Consider the following 16440-nt stretch of genomic DNA (forward strand, 5'->3'; position numbering starts at 1 on the left):
TTCCTGTGGTCACGTATGGATGTGAGAGTTGGACTGTGAAGAACCTGAGTGCCGAAGAATTGATGCTTTTGAACTGTGGTGTTGGAGAAGACTCTTGAGAGTCCCTTAGAGTGCAAGGAGATCCAACCAGTCCATTCTGAAGGAGATCAGCCGTGGGTGTTCTTTGGAAGGAATGATGCTAAAGCTGAAACTCCAGTACTTTGGCCCCCTTATGCGAAGGGTTGACTCATTGGAAAAGACTCTGATTCTAGGAGGGATTGGGGGCAGGAGGAGAAGGGGATGACCGAGCATGAGATGGCTGGATGGCATCACTGACTCGATGAACTTGAGTCTGGGTGAACTCCGGGAGTTGTAGATGGACAGGGAGCCCTGGCGTGCTGCAGTCCATGGGGTTGCAAAGAGTCGGACACAACTGAGCGACTGAACTGAACTGAACTGAACTGAATTGTATCCATCCTCATAAATTGGTAAACATTTAAGCTGCCTTTCTGAGTTCTGTGAGCCTTTCTGGAAAACTGCTGAAATGTAGGAGGGGTTTTGACAAAAATACAGGTGAGTGGTGAAAGACATCTGATGTGAAGGAAGACAGTCTTAGGGGACTGAGCACTTAGGCTGTGAAGTCTGTGTTTAGTGTCAAAATCGAACCGATTCATGGAGCACCCAGTTGCTGTCTCGAAACAGAGAATTAACTGCTGGTGTCAAGAAACGCTCCACAAAGATTCCGAAAAAACTTTCAATTCCCTAGGAAGGTATGATATTAATAATTCTAAAATTGTTTGCATCTAATAAAAGTCCTAAAAGAGATATTAAAATTTTTGGTCTGTTGTAAGGAGAAAATGACTAGTTCACCATAGTGGGAGATCTACCTATTCCTCTATCAGGATCTGATAAATCAAGGGGACACAAAAATCAGTTAAGATACAGAAACTTCGCAAAAGATACTGACAAGCTGATTCAATGAGCACATAGAGTGAACTGTGAAATACAGATTCTTTCTGACCACACACAAGGGAATGCTTATGAAAACTGACCATGCCTGGGTAGGAGGCAGGAGGCCCTTTAGGAGGCATTTCAGACCTCCTGGAAGTCAAGACTCATTCTCTGACACACACACACTCTGCACATACAGTGCACTCACACCCAACCTGTGTACATCACTCGGACTCACTCCCCTGCTGCATGTCCACCCACACTGCCTTCTGGACCCCTCTCCATCTCGCCTTTGTCCTCTAAAGAGCACCTTTCCAGCCCAGTCATCCCAGTAAAGAGAGGGACTTCTCACCAGTGCAAGAAGGGCTCCCAACTGTTGACTGCAGTTGATTTACAGAGGGAGCCTGCAGGCTTGACTGGGGCTCCTTGAGGGTCAGGTTCTAGAATGTTCCCTGCCAGGGCTCCCCTCTGCCTGTCTCTGGTTTTCCTGTCTCAGGCCAAGCCAAAACTGAGACTTGGAGACCTGACTGAGATTTCTGCCTCTGGCTATGAACACTGGCCTTCTCTGTAAACAGGGGCTGTGTGAGCCATCTGTCTCCCTCAAGCAAGGATGAGTTCTCTGTTTAAGTCCCAGGGTTGAGATGGAGAAGGGGAACAGTTGCACCATCATGCACTGGTTCTCCCTTCAGTGCCTGGCACAACAGGCACTCAAGGGCCATTTGCTGAATTCATCATGCTCCTACCCTCACAGTGTACCAAGGGCTCATCTTCATTAGAAGTGAGTTCATGGGCAGACTGTTGACTTTATTCCATTGGAGAGGGGTTCAGTTCAAGGCAACCCCTGGTTCTTGGAAAGCATCACATCTTGGGTCCAGTCTCCTATATATTAGTTGTTTTGGAGTGATGAACAGAAATAAGACACAGTTACTTCCTTTCAATAGTTAACAACTGGGTGCACAGTGTAAGGAAAGGAGCATGGGCCTCCCAACTGGTCAGAAGCAGTTGGGGTCCTCGGTCTCCTGCTCCCTGACTGTGCAACTTGCATGTGTGACTTCCCCCACCCCCCTGCTAAGTTCAGCTGCACCCTCTGCAGAGCAGATAATAATCCCTACCTCTAGGCTGTGTAGGGATGGAGTGAAAGCCTGCGTGGGAAGGCACTGGGGCAGGCTTGGCCAAGTCCTGGACCAACTCCTTACTGCCTTCCATAGCATCGCAGCATTAAAGGGAATGTCCAATCCCTGGAAACCACTAAAGGAACTGGCCAAATAAAATAGACACCTGCATTTAATGGCGTGTTATTCAACCATTAAAACAGATGGACAGCACGTGAGCGTATACACACGTAGGCATATGTGTTTATATATATATATATATGTTTATATTCAAAATAAGTTAAATGTTAGAGTAAATTGACCATTTTTGTATATAGTTCTTTGACTGTTGACACTCTCATGTATCCATGTGACCGTCAGGAGAACACAGATCACAGGAGATTCACTCGCCCCTAAAGCTCCCCAGGCCCATTTGTCATCAGCCAGCCCCTCACCCCAGCTCCACACCTCAACTCCTGCAATCTCTTTTCTCTCCCTATAGCTTTGCCTTTTCTAGAACGTCATACAAATGGAATCATATAGAAGCTTGCTTTTTGTGTCTGGGTTCTTTAACTTAGCAGAATGCGTCTGACGTTCATTTTTGTTGTAGCATGTGACATGCTTTGTTCCTTGTTTCTGCTGAGTGGTATCCTGCTGCATGCATGGGCCAGCCTTTCTTTATTCACCAGCTGAAGGACATTTGTGTAGTTTTTGATATTTGACAATAATTATTACAGCCACTATAGATATTCCCATATAGGTTTGTTTGTGTGCATGAACATGGATTTTAATTTCTTTTGGGTAAGCACTAGGTGTAGGATTGCAGAATCATAAACTAAGATTATGGCATCCAGTCTCATCACCTCATGGCAAACAGAAGGTGAAAAAGTGGAAGCAGCAGAAGGTTTTATTTTCTTGGGCTCCAAAATCCCTGTGGACTGTGACTGCATCCATGAAATTAAAAGTCACTTGCTCCTTGGGTGGAAAGCTATGACCAACCTAGACAATATATATATTAATAAGCAAAGACATCACTTTGCCGATCAAGGTCCATATGGTCAAGGCTATGGTTTTTCCAGTAGTCAGGTACAGATGTGAGAGTCAGACCATAAAGAAGGCTGAGTGCCGAAGAATTGATGCTTTCTAACTGTGGTGCTGGAGAAGACACTTGAAGGTCCCTTGGACTGCAAAGGGGATCAAACCAGTCAATTCTAAAGGAAATCAATGAACATTCCAATGAATATTCATTGGAAAGACTGATGCTGAAGCAGAAGCTCCAATACTTTGGCCACCTGATGCGAAGAGCCAATTCATTGGAAAAGACTAATGCTGGGGAAGATTGAGGGCAAAAGGAGAAGAGGGTGGCAGAGAATGAGATGTTTAGATAGCATCACTGACTCAATGGACATGAATCTGGACAAACTCCAGGAGGTGGTGAAGGACAAGGAAGCCTGGCATGCTGCCATCCATGGGGTCACAAAGAGTTGGACAGTACTTAGATACTGAACAACAGCAACGGTAAGTGAATGTTTATTAGAAAAAATGACTCAGTTGTTGTCCAAGTACCTCACAGCACTGCAGGAGCACACGCTCTCTACTGGGGAGAGAAGAGGCCCTCAAGATTGCAGGAAGCGCTCGGGGGTGTGTATGTTCATCTGTTCATTTTCCCTGGCCCTGGCACCTCTATTTCTGAACTCTTTCCACTGAAGGTAACTCACTAACTTGCCTTTCTTTCTCTCCCTCACCCCTTCCTTTTCATCACACTGTTTCTCTAGAAAGATTCTCCTCTCTCTCCTTCTCTCTAGGTAAGACCGTGGGCCTGTGAGAACAGTGGAACTCGAGCCACAGAACAAACGCATCCAGACTTTTGCACCAAGGGACCGTCAAACTCCAGCAGGGCTTCTGGCAACATGAGGCCATGTCTGCAGGATGACCCCTCAGATGCCTGCCTGAAAAAGCTCAATGCTGCCAGGACCTGAAGCCATCCCTTTGAACGTCATCCCCAGGAAGGATGGGGCCACTGTCTCCAAGTCTCTGTTGGGTATAGAAGCCCAGCTTCCAATCTTACCAGCTGGCCCACCCCTGTCCATGTTACTGTGTCAGTGAACTCAGTGGAGCTGGGCTGAGTACACTGGTCTTTAGGGATCATCCTCACATAGCTACTGCATCCTTTTGTTTTTCTGAGTATCCATGTCTTTATCTAGAACCGTTTTCTGACCAGTGCTGTTGGGACTTGGGGTGGACTACTCCCAAATATATTACAATGGAACATTGCTTATTTTGAATTAAAGTTAAGAAATGGCCAAGGCAAGAGGGATGCTTTGACTCTCCTTTATGATCCCCTGAAAGCAGGAAATAACCCCTCATGTGAAAGGTGCCCTCACTGCATCTGGACGTAGAAGGACATCCTTATTGCCAGGGACGGGGAATCCGGGGGAAGAAGCCTGGATAAACGCCTCGTTACTTCTTTAGTTTTACCACCACAAGCGCAAACTCTGCTTAGATTCCTCACTAGTGAACACACAATACCTAAGTTTTGGGACTTCTCTGGTGGTCCAGTGGTTAAGAATCCGTCTTCCAATGTGGGGGATTTGGATTCGATCCCTGGTCAGGATACTAAGATCCCACATGCCTCAGAGCAACTAAACCTGTGCAGTGCAACGGAAGGAAGCCTGCAACCAGAGCAAGCCTTCAGCTAGAGAAATCTGTGCACTACATCCAGGAGCCCTTGTGCTGCAACAAAGACCCAGGGCAGCCAAACAAACAAACAGCAACAATAACAACAACACAAACCACCCAATACTCAGAACACAGCAGTTTCTTTGTCCTGTCAATTTCTCACAAATGTATTGTTTCTTTGTCTAAAATGTCTAAAAGCTGCCTGCTTTGGCTACTTCTGAGGGACCGTTTCCATGAGGCTCTGTGTATGCATTAAAATGTTTTTCTTTTTCTCTATGAGTCTATCTTGAGTCGATTTTATCATTCAGTTCGGTTCAGTCGGTCAGTCATGTCCGACTCTACGTGACCCCATGGACTGTTGCATGCCAGCCTTCCCTGTCCATCACCAACTCCCGGACCCTACTCAAACTCATGTCCACGAGTCAGTGATGCCATCCAACCATCTCATCCTCTGTCATGCCCTTCTCCTCCCACCTTCAATCTTTCTCAGCATCAAGGTCTTTTCCAATGAGTTGGTTCCTCACATTAGGTTGCCAAAATATTGGAGTTTCAACTTCAGCATCAGTCCTTCCAATGAACATTCAGGACTCATTTCCTTTAGGATTGACTGATTTGATCTCCTTGCAGTCCAAGGGACTCTCAACAGTCTTCTCCAGCACCATAGTTCAAAAGCATCAATTCTTCGGTGCTCAGCTTTCTTTGTAGTCCAACTCTCACATCCATACATGACTACTGGTAAAACCACAGCCTTGACTAGACAGACCTTTGTCCGCAAAGTAATGTGCCTGCTTTTCACTATGGTGTCTAGGTTGGTCATAGCTTTTCTTCCAAGGAGCAAGCATCTTTTAATTTCATGGCTGTAGTCACCATCTGCAGTGATTTTGGAGCCCAAGCAAATAAAGTCTGTCACTGTTTCCATTGTTTTGTCATTTTATCATTAGTTTTATCTTTAGTTCAGCCACAATAACACAAGAGGCACAGAGGGGGAAATTTCCTCTCCCCAACAGCACACAAATGAGACAATATTATCTCATAAAAGCAGAACCTCTGTGCTACCCAGCGTTCAGTCACTTGTTCAGCTGGTCAGTCACAAGCCTGCTATGCGCCTGGAGGTGGTCGGGCACCTGGGACACAGGGCAGTCCAGGCGAGCTTCCTGCCCACACACTCTGGGCAGTGAGAGGTCACGGGGTGGTTTCCTCCCCTTTACACCGGCTTCCAGGCTCCCAGTTGGTCAGCCCTGACCTACGTCATCTGGGCACCCATGCCCTCTGGGGGTAATACACCCACAGGGCCATTGAGTTTCCCTCCCTTGACCCCTCCCTTCCCTGCATTTCACACCTGCGGCCCCTCCTCCCACTTACTCTTTCCCCTCTGGCCGGCCACTTTCTCCCCTCCTTCCTGGGTGGCTGGCTTTCTCCGGATGTCCCCTTTCATGGCCGTATTTATTCCTGCTGGGGTTGCCTTGAAGAGGACCAGACCAAATGGGTCTTCCCTGAGCTGAAGGTTCTTGGTGTTCTATGCATCCGTGGTCAGACCCCTGGTATTGAGCGTTACCCCACTTCTCTTCTTGCTGCAAGTCACTGATGTGCTCATGACTGCAGGTGTGACAGCAGGTGTCATCGTAGAAGTGGGCCTGGCCCCTGCCTCACTGCGATCCTGCAGAAGCAAGAGGGAAAAGCAATAAGTTCGAGGAATTGTCATGAAGGCAGCCAGTTGGGAAATCTTGCTTAGCTAGCAGGCATGGAGTTTAGTTTATCGATTTCCCTGTTTTGTGATCATTTAGGCTTATTTTAATGGAACTCAATAAAAGCACAGGAAGATTTTATTTGGGGAAATGCAGACTAGCATGATTCTATTAAAGACACAGTTGAGGGCTTCCCTGGTGGTCCAGTGGTTAAAAATTTGCCTTCCAAAGCAAGGGGCACATGTTCAGTTCCTAGTTGGGGAGCTAAGATCCCACATGCCTCGGGGCAATAAATCTGAGTGGGGCAACTACTGAGTCCAGGCCCTCTGGAGCTCGAATGCTGCAACTGGAGAGTCCATAGTGAAAGTGAAAGTTGCTCAGTTGTGTCCGACTTTTATGATCCCATGGACTGTACAGGACTGGATCACTTTTGTGATCCCAGGACTGTACAGGAATTCTCCAGGCCAGAGTACTGGAGTGGGTAGCCTTTCCGTTCTCCAGGGGATCTTCCCAACCCAGGGATCAAACCCAAGTCTCCCACATTGCAGGCAGATTCTTTTTTTAAAATTTTTATTTTGTTTTATTTTTTAATTTTACAATATTGTATTGTTTTTGCCATATATCAACATGAATCTGCCACAGGTATACACATGTTCCCCATCCTGAACCCTCCTCCCTCCTCCCTCTCTGTACCATCCCTCTGGGTCGTCCCAGTGCACCAGCCCCAAGCATCCAGTATCGTGCATTAAACCTGGACTGGTGACTCATTTCATATATGATATCATACATGTTTCAATGCCGTTCTCCCAAATCATCCCACCCGGTCCCTCTCCCACAGAGTCCAAAGGACTGTTCTATACATCAGTGTCTCTTTTGCTGTCTCATATACAGGGTTATTGTTACCATCTTTCTAAGGCAGATTCTTTACCAGCCGAGCACAAAGGAAAGCCCAACAAGAGAGTCCATGTGCTGCAACAAAAGATTTTGTATGCTGCAACTAAGACTCGATGCAGTAAAAAAAAAAAAAAAAAAAGACAATTGAACTCTGTTACAGACTGCCCATGCCAGTCTGAGAGATAGGCAAAGGGTAAATACATGTCAAATGAAAGCATCACCTGTGTGGTGTTGATTGGATGTGGTCTGAGTTTAGAGGGAGTAGCTGGGGTTGATCAAGAAGGACCTCCTGGAGAAGGGGCTGCTAAGGCTGGGTTTGAAGAGGCTACAGAGCTTCTCAGATGAAGGCACCAGGACCTCCCTGGGTGTCCAGCAGTCCTAGAGGCCCAGTGGTTATGCCTCTGGGCTTCCCATGCAGGAGGTACCACTTCAACACTTGGTCATAGAGTCAATATCCTACATAAAATGTAGCACAGAAAAAATATATCAAATGCAGATACATCTGTGACCAAAGTCTGTGAGCTGCACAGTGGTTAGAAAGTGATCTCAAGAGATATGTGACACCCAGAGGGAGGCATCAGTGTGGGAATAGAGGGAAGCCAGTTCTGCACTAACCCACTCCCTCCTTCTCCCTGTAGCTGGTCTACATGGCTAACATCACCATTGGAACACCCCCTCAGGAATTCCAGGTTATCTTTGACACAGCTTCATCTGACTTGTGGGTGCCGTCCATCTTTTCCACCAGTCCAGCCTGTTGTGAGTACAGACACCCTCTACCCGGACCATCCTTCACTTGCCCTGCCACCATGTTTCCACCCTTGGCACCTGATGACACTCATCTCTTGTGTCTGCAGCCACACATGTTAGGTTCAGACATCTTCAGTCTTCCACCTTCTGGCTTACCAATAAGACCTTCAGGATCACCTATGGATCTGGGAGAATGAAAGGAGTTGTTGTTTATGACACAGTTCGGGTAACAGTGTAACAAATGCTGAGTCAGGACTGACTATGGAGTGACCACTGCTTGCAAAACAGATGCAGGACCATCTGGCAGGACCCTTCCTAGCCTAACTCCCATAGATATTGGCCATCTTATCCACAGGATATGTCTCTGGGGAGGCAGTGCCCGTGGTGACACACGAGCAAACAAATTAGCTAACCCAGAGAGTGGCTTGAGGTGTGGACTTGCAGCTCCTCTGCTCATGAGAAGTTCAAGGTTCATTTTGCTGGGAGCAAGAAGAAGGGATAAAAGCACCCACTTTTATATTCGGACTGTTCTAGGCACTTTCAGGTGGTAACTGGTTTAATCCTGCAACAACCCCATACAGCAGTTACTCTGATAGCTCATGAGACATATGAGGAAACTGAGGTGCAGACAGCAAGGGCCTTGCTGAGGGCACACATGTGGTAAAAGGTGGAGTTAAGCTGGCTTTTCAGGGCTGAAGTTGCTGTGGGGTGTTTGAAGACAGGATAAAACTGATCTGGGGACCCTGGGGGCAGTCAAGGGCTTCAGGTATCCAGAGTGGGAAACTGGGGGCCTGAGAAGTCAAGGGGCCTGATAATTGAGTGCTCACTCTAGAGGACCCTTGAGAGTCTAATAAACCTATGGCCTGCCCCCCCTCAAAATACCTAAGTAGTTCCCCCCCTCTCTCTTTCTCTCTCATACACACTCACAGAAATATACACATATCCCCAAAAGTGAATTCCTCAGGCAGTAATTTCATAGACCCTGGAAGCAAGATTGTGTTTTCAGCTTCTGTCTTCCTGGACAGATGCAGAATGCACAGTACATTACAGAGAACGCAGTCCATTCCTGTCATTAGGTCACAGTGATGCCAAAGAGAAAGCTATCTTGCTCTCGTTCATTTTGTCCATAAGGTGGCACCAATGGGACCTGGCCTGACTCTTGGTTGCCCCACCTGGACAGAAGCTAAGAGGGCAATTTGACTCACTCAGGTGGTGTTTTTCAGAGGGGTAGATGTTTTAAAATTCACAGCCTCTCACAAATGGACCCCAAATTCCCCTCCCAGCTTGGTCTAGCCGTCTGAGGTCCACCAAAGACAGAGCCCAGCCTCAATTCTTCCTTGAGGATCTAATGGCAATGCACCCAGCCCAGTCCTAGCCCCACTTCACGTATCTGTAAGTGGGAACACTCTTCTCTCCCACAGATTGGGAACCTTGTAAGTACTGACCAGCCGTTTGGTCTAAGCATGAAGGAATACGGGTTTGAAGGCAGAGCTTATGATGGCATCTTGGGCTTGAACTACCCCAACGTATCCTTCTCTGGAGCCATCCCCATCTTTGACAAGCTGAAGAATCAAGGTGCCATTTCTGAGCCTGTTTTTGCCTTCTACTTGAGCAAGTAAGTCTGAGATGGACAATCCCTTTCTATAACTTAGCTGTAAGATGCTTTCAGTTGCATGAAAATTATAGAACACTTGGTAAAGAAATATCCTGAGAGATAATCTAACCCAGGATAACTATGGCCCCTGGGCCCTACCTGGCTTCACTACTGGCTTTTATAAATAAAATTTCATTGGAACACAACCCTACTGCTGGGCTCAAGACCAGTAACTTGGTCTAGGGGGGTGAGTGAGGAGGAAGGCTAATGGAAGGCAACAGGAAACAAGTTGAAGGAAAAGGCACTAGGATTTGTTTATGAATTTGATAAGGAAGGAAGGAGAAGGATACTGGATATCCCTCCTCATTAGCATTTCACTGGGAGCCCAGGACCAGCTACCCAATTTGTGGAGCCAGTGAGAAATGAAAGTGTGGGACACAAAAGTGTGGGACACAAAAGTGTGGGACCCCTTGTTCAAGAAATATTAGGCATTTCAAGACAGGGAGAGCAGCGGTGGGGTCCCTTCTGAGTGTGGGGCCCTTTGACAGTAGAGGTCACAGGCCAGTGGAGCCAACTCTGGGTGACCTGAACCCATACCCTTAGAACTCCCAGGCCTTGATTTTTCTTAAAAATGACAAGGTGGACAAGGGGAAAGCCAAAACACTTCAGCACCATGTCCTCTGAGGGTGTCTGAGCATTCAGGTCACAGGAGATGCAGGGCGTCTTCAGAAGACACAGTGGGTGGAGCCCAGCCAAGTGATTCAGCTTCTAGCCTCCTCTGTGCCACTCACTAACCAGTAACCGACCTTGTTCTGGATCTCAATCTCTCCTAGACTCGATTTCTGCATCTGTACATGGGACCTTATTAGGGCCTTGATGGGTGGACAAGCACAGCTCTCAGTGCTGTTGTTACTGTCCTCCAAGGATCCCCGCCCCTCTTATCTCTACAGAGACAAGCGGGAGGGCAGTGTGGTGATGTTTGGTGGGGTGGACCACCGCTACTACAAGGGAGAGCTCAACTGGGTACCATTGATCCAAGCGGGTGACTGGATTGTACACATGCACAGGTAAGCCTCTCCCTCTGAGGGTCAGCCCAAGTGATGCTCCCGCTACTGTACATGGACACAGGCAGACACACACAAATGCATTCTCAGACACACAGTCACACAGACATATACACTACCCACAATGACACAGACAGACACGCAGACACATGGAAACACACAAGCAGACACATATAAACATACACAGAGACACATAAAAACATGCATAGCTAGTCAGAGACACACAAGCACTCACAGAGACACATACAAACACACATACAAACAAACACACAAGCACATAGATACACAAACAACCCATGGGTTCATAATCCCCAGGCCTCTGACCAGGGCTCTGACCAGGGTCCTAAAAGGGTCTGGAGAGGTCTGTGCAGCTGGGAGAGGGCTGCACCCACTGCCCTTTGAGGTGGGGAGCATGGTTAGAGGACTCTACAGTGTGGTGAACAGACGATCAGGGAGAATTTCACCAGCCTGAACAGACTTATGATAAGATGACCGACTGTCCAGGGCTACCTAGGACATAGGAAGTTCTCAGTACAGATAAATGTCAGTTAAAAAACAGGGACAGTCCTGAGAAAATGGGGAAAACTAGTCTTCTTAGGGAGCAGCTACCCAGCAGTGGAGAGAGGCTGGCTGCAGTCTTAAGATGTGAAAGCGACTAATAAAACAGACATTCCATGTTCTTGGGCACACAGTGGGACAGGGGCTGTAACAGAGAATCAGGAAGGTGGGATCCAGGAGTGACCTGAGGACAAGAGGCATAATTGATAGGATTCTGTGTGATACCCTCAGACAAAAGCTGACCTGTCCTTTGGAGTTTCTGTGGGCTAGTAATGTATTTCCTGGCCAGGGTCTCAGGGTCTGAGCTGGTTGTAGGAGCAGTGCTGGGAGACACCCTCTCCCAGAGGAGCCCCTCTCTCCTCCTACCATGAGAATCTGCTGCCCCTGCGAATCTCCATCTTCACTCTGTGTGCAACCCGCTATTTGTTCCCCACCAGATACAGCTCTCTGGAGGTTTCTATTGTTTTCTCAGTCTTCATTCACTCATTGAACAGACAAGCATTGGGCATCCACTGTGTGCCAGGCACTTTAGGGAGGCAAGGAGAATAAAACTCGCCCTCACATCTAAGTAGGCAGATGTACATGAAGTGACTCGCCCACATAGTGAATTGTGACTTTGGTATATGCTAGACATGAGGAGGAGAAGGCAATGGCAACCCACTCCAGTACTTTGACTGGGAAATCCCAGTGATGGCGGAGCCTGGCGGGCTGCCCTCTATGAGTTCTCCCAGAGTCCGACACAACTGAAGTGAGTCAGCAGCAGCAGCAGCAGCAGACATGAGGAAGGGTCTACAGAGAGAGACCAAGACAGGAGACTGATAAACACCGGGAGAAAGAAAACAATACAATTAAGGTGGAATCTGGAAGATGAGAAGAAATTTGCTAGTCGAAGTGGAGTGGAGTCTTTTAGGAAGGAAGACCAGCTTGTGTCAAGGTACAAAATATCCTGGTGCATTCAAGTACTGCATTCGAGGATGTCAAGAAAGGTGCTGTGTCGAGAGCAAAGGAAAAGAGGGCAAGAGATGAAGGGCTGTTTAGGAGACAGTCGGGAAGGGAGCAACTCTGGGGAGAATCTGAGTGACCTTGATGCCCTCTTTCTTCCATTGTCTCTCAGCATCACCATAAAAAGAAAGGTTATTGCTTGTTCTGATGGCTGTGAGGCCCTTGTGGACACTGGGACAACACATATCGAAGGCCCAGGAAGACTGGTCAGTAACATACAGAAGCTCATTGGCGCCAGGCTACGGGGTTCCAAGGTGAAGGGTCATGCCCCAGGGTTACTTCCAGTCTCCAAACACAACAAGGAACTCCAGGGCCAACCTCTCACCCTCTCTCTCTAACTGCACTACGTTTATTGTTCTGTGGTCAATACCCTTCCCTCTATTATCTTCACCATCAACGGCGTCAACTACCCAGTGCCAGCTCGAGCCCTCATCCTCAAGGTGAGGGAACAACATTGAGGGTTGGTTCTCAAACCGGAGCTTGTAGGAACCCTTGGGCTGCTGCTGGGAGGAGGGCGTCCTCTGGAGGCCATGTCACACCACTGCAGATGCTGCTGAGCTCTGTGGCTGGGCGGGTGACTCCCACAAAACCAATCACTTGACAGTAAAGGGCTGTGTGGGACACTGATCTTCCTGAAATAAATGTGGAGATACTACACCATATGGCATAGTGGGAGTCAGGCAGAGGGGAACACTAAGGTCCTCAGTCCTTAAAGAGCTTCAATTCTATCTGAACCCAGAGGTGCATGAACATGATATTCAGCTCTAGCAGTCCCTGAAATAAGCCATGTTACAAGGAGAATGGCTGGGGACAGTCCCAGTGTGATGTCCCAGCATAAGTTAACAGTCTCCCTTCCCTTCTCAAAGTTTTCCTGGTTTGGATGATAAATTACATGGTCAGCCTAGTTCTCGCCTACATCTTCCCCTTGCTCTGGCCAGGTGCCCCCTTTGTGAGTTGGGGCACCCAACCCATCTGTGGGGAGGCTGAATGCTAATGTGAATAAAGGGTGAACAGTGACTGCTCAGGCCTGGCACAGGGTGGAGGCTTCATGTCAGCTCCCTGTGGGAATTCAAAGCAGGCTGATGGGCTCAAAGAAGGCTTTGAGGAAGAGAGGGAATTTCAGGAATTCTAAAACCACAAACTCATTGAACCGTCTGAAGGTTGCTGGGTTCTGGGCAAAACTGCACTGGATTCTATGCAAATGGCATCTCAAGGTGGTCTGCACTGGGGCACTGGGGACTTACTAGGGGTGATGAGGGCTGTGGACTGACCAGTGCGGATGGGGAACCAGAGTATGTTACCCACCCAAGCCTGGAGTGGCCAAAGAGGGTGAGTGTGGGCTGAAGGAGGCTTCTCAGAGTTCCTGAGTTAAGTCTTCAAGAACGTGTTTGGGCACTGCTCTATTTAAGAGGGATAACCAACAACGAGTTACTTTGTGGTACAGGGAACTCTGCTCAGTTATATGACAGCCTGGATGGGAGGGGTGTCCTTGGGACCAGGATACCTGGATACATATGGCTGAGTCCCTTTACTGTCCACCTGAAACTCAGAATATTGTTAATCAGCTATACTCCAATACAAAATAAAGTTTGATAATAAAGTACAGATTGTGGGGATGCAGGAGGAGAACCAGCATTCTCTGGAGAGAAAATAAGGAGTAGGAGTCAGAAGGAAAGAAACAGGGAGTGAGGGGAACTATGGACACGCTTGTTCTTTTCTAAATAATTATATTGAAGTGTGGCTAATCTATAGTGTTGCATTAAGTTCTGCTGCACAGCAATGTGACTCAGTTATACACATAAAATATATTTTTTTCTTATTCTTTTTCACGTGGTTTATCACTGAATATTAAATATAGTTCCTTACTCTCTACAGTAGGACTTTGTTGTTTTTCATTCCTCTGTTTCCCCAACTCCCAGTCCTCCACTCACCACACCCTTCCTCATAGCAACCTCATGTCTTGGCCCTCTTTGGTTTTGGATGAACTCTCATATCCCCTGCTGCTGAGAAACCCCCTTGATACTTACCAAAAGAGGGAAATAAAACAAAGAATTGAGCTGGGTCTGGATACTGAGGGGAGTCACCGGTAAGGGCTCATGCTGACTGGTGTGTGTCTCTGACTCCCCCAGGATTCTAGAGGCCACTGCTATACCACCTTTAAGGACAGCAAACTGAGTCCATCTACAGAGACCTGGATCCTGGGTGATGTCTTCCTGAGGCAGTACTTCTCAGTTTATGATCGAGGAAATGACAGGATTGGCCTGGCACAAGCAGTGTAAATGCTTGGAGTGGTTCAGGAACCAGTAAGGCCGCTCCTAACACACAGTCACTCACACTTTGGGCACTGCTGCCCAGGATGCTGGTGAACTGTATTTGGTGGTCTGTACACCCTATCCTCAGTAAAGAATAAAGGGTTTCACTCTTAATGATGCTGAAACAAATGGTGCCTCTGTGTCTGGGAGTGAAGGATCTAGAACCAAGTCTGAATCAAAATTGAGAGGAGCCCTACTCCAACTGGCTTCAAGGAAAAGGGAGACTCATTGAAATGATTCTGGGAATCCAGGACACAAGAATCAGAGCAAATACAAAGATCTCAGTGAATGGACCCAAGAAACCAGAAGTCATCAATTCTCTCTCACCCTCGCTCTTTCTGTTTGGTCTTCTTTGATGGTCTTAGCCTGGCAACTTTCTTCCTTAAGGCTTCTACACCTAGTGAGGGAGTTCAAGCTACCTGCCCTAGGGTTTTAAATCCCGAAGGCATCACCTAGTAAGGAAAGAAGATTGCAGACATCAGAGTTCAAGGGTGTTCTATGAATGACCCACCTCAGATCAAACACAGAGCCCTAGATTAGCCATCCTGGCAGGGACATGGGGTCTTATGACTGGCTTTATATGGTCTTTGGCCCTGAACCCTCAGGACATGATTGTCAATTTTGTCTAGAACTACATGACTGAAGCTGGGGAGAGGCAGCCCCAAGGATAGCGACTGGCAGATGGTCAAAGCCATGGAAGAACTTGTGATGACCCACCAACTCAACCACCTCCTCATTCAGAGGAATTATAAGGGATAATGAAATAGACTCTCTTTGTCCCATCTCAGATATTCTTATCACTGGGCTTCTCCTCCAGGGGATTTTGGGTGAGGTACTTTATGGAGAGCTTGTTCCCTTTTGCCCCACACCCAGTCACCAGGTCTCTGCCACATATGCCTGCTCTGTCCTTTCCAGTCCTACTTGGTAAGTGGTGGCCCCAGTGGATCCCAGAGCCATCCCCCTCCTCCAGGGCCCAGAATGCCCCTTCCTTGCCTCCAATGCTGCTGGGGAGAATGCAATTCATGTATCGGGGGACCCAGGGTACACAGAGCCTTCAGCATTTCTGAGCTTCTTTCGGGGGTGGAGCTACAAACTATTTGCTTGGAGCTTCCATGGTTAGGTACTTTTGCAGTGGAAGCTATCCAAAAGTCTACAAATAATAAACGCTGGAGAGGGTGTGGAGAAAAGGGAACCCTCTTACACTGTTGGTGGGAATACACACTAGTACAGCCACTCTGGAGAACAGTGTGGAGATTCTTTAAAAAACTGGAACTAGAACTGCCATATGACCCAGCAATCCCACTGCTGGGCATACATACTGAGGAAACCAGGATTGAAAGAGACACGTATATCCCAAAGTTCACTGCAGCACTGTTTATAATAGCCAGGACATGGAAGTAACCTAGATGTCCATCAGTAGATGAATGGATAAGAAAGCTGTAGTACATATACACAATGGAGTATTACTCATCCATTAAAAAGAATACATTTGAATCAGTTCTAATGAGGTGGGTGAAACTGCAGCCGATTATACAGAGTGAAGTAAGCCAGAAAGAAAAACACCAATACAGTATACTAACACATATATATGGAATTTAGAAAGATGGTAACGATAACCCTATACGCAAGACAGCAAAAGAGACACAGATGTATAGAACAGTCTTTTGGACTCTGTGGGAGAGGGTGAGGGTGGGATGATTTCGGAGAATGGCATTGAAACATGTATATTATCATATGTGAAATGGATCGCCAGTCCAGGTTTAATGAATGAGACAGGGTGCTTGGGGATGGTGCACTGGGATGACCCAGAGGGATGTGATGGGGAGGGGGGTGGGAGTGGGGTTAAGGATGGGGAACACATGTACACTTGGGGCAGATTCATGT

The 16440-nt window shown here is 47.5% G+C and overlaps 1 protein-coding gene across 1 annotated transcript; it reads left to right on the forward strand.

Moving 5' to 3' along the window:
• Window positions 1–7911: 7911 nt before the first annotated feature.
• On the forward strand, window positions 7912–14523 carry LOC113885988 (pregnancy-associated glycoprotein 1-like). The gene is made up of 7 exons (XM_027531942.1): window positions 7912–8035; window positions 8134–8252; window positions 9448–9641; window positions 10571–10687; window positions 12357–12497; window positions 12585–12684; window positions 14374–14523. The coding sequence occupies exons 1-7, from the start codon at window positions 7927–7929 to the stop codon at window positions 14521–14523; spliced, it is 930 nt and encodes a 309-aa protein (XP_027387743.1). The 5' UTR covers window positions 7912–7926.
• Window positions 14524–16440: the final 1917 nt, after the last annotated feature.

The sequence above is a fragment of the Bos indicus x Bos taurus genome, chromosome 29, assembly GCF_003369695.1.
Source record: "Bos indicus x Bos taurus breed Angus x Brahman F1 hybrid chromosome 29, Bos_hybrid_MaternalHap_v2.0, whole genome shotgun sequence".
Classification (NCBI taxonomy): domain Eukaryota; kingdom Metazoa; phylum Chordata; class Mammalia; order Artiodactyla; family Bovidae; genus Bos; species Bos indicus x Bos taurus.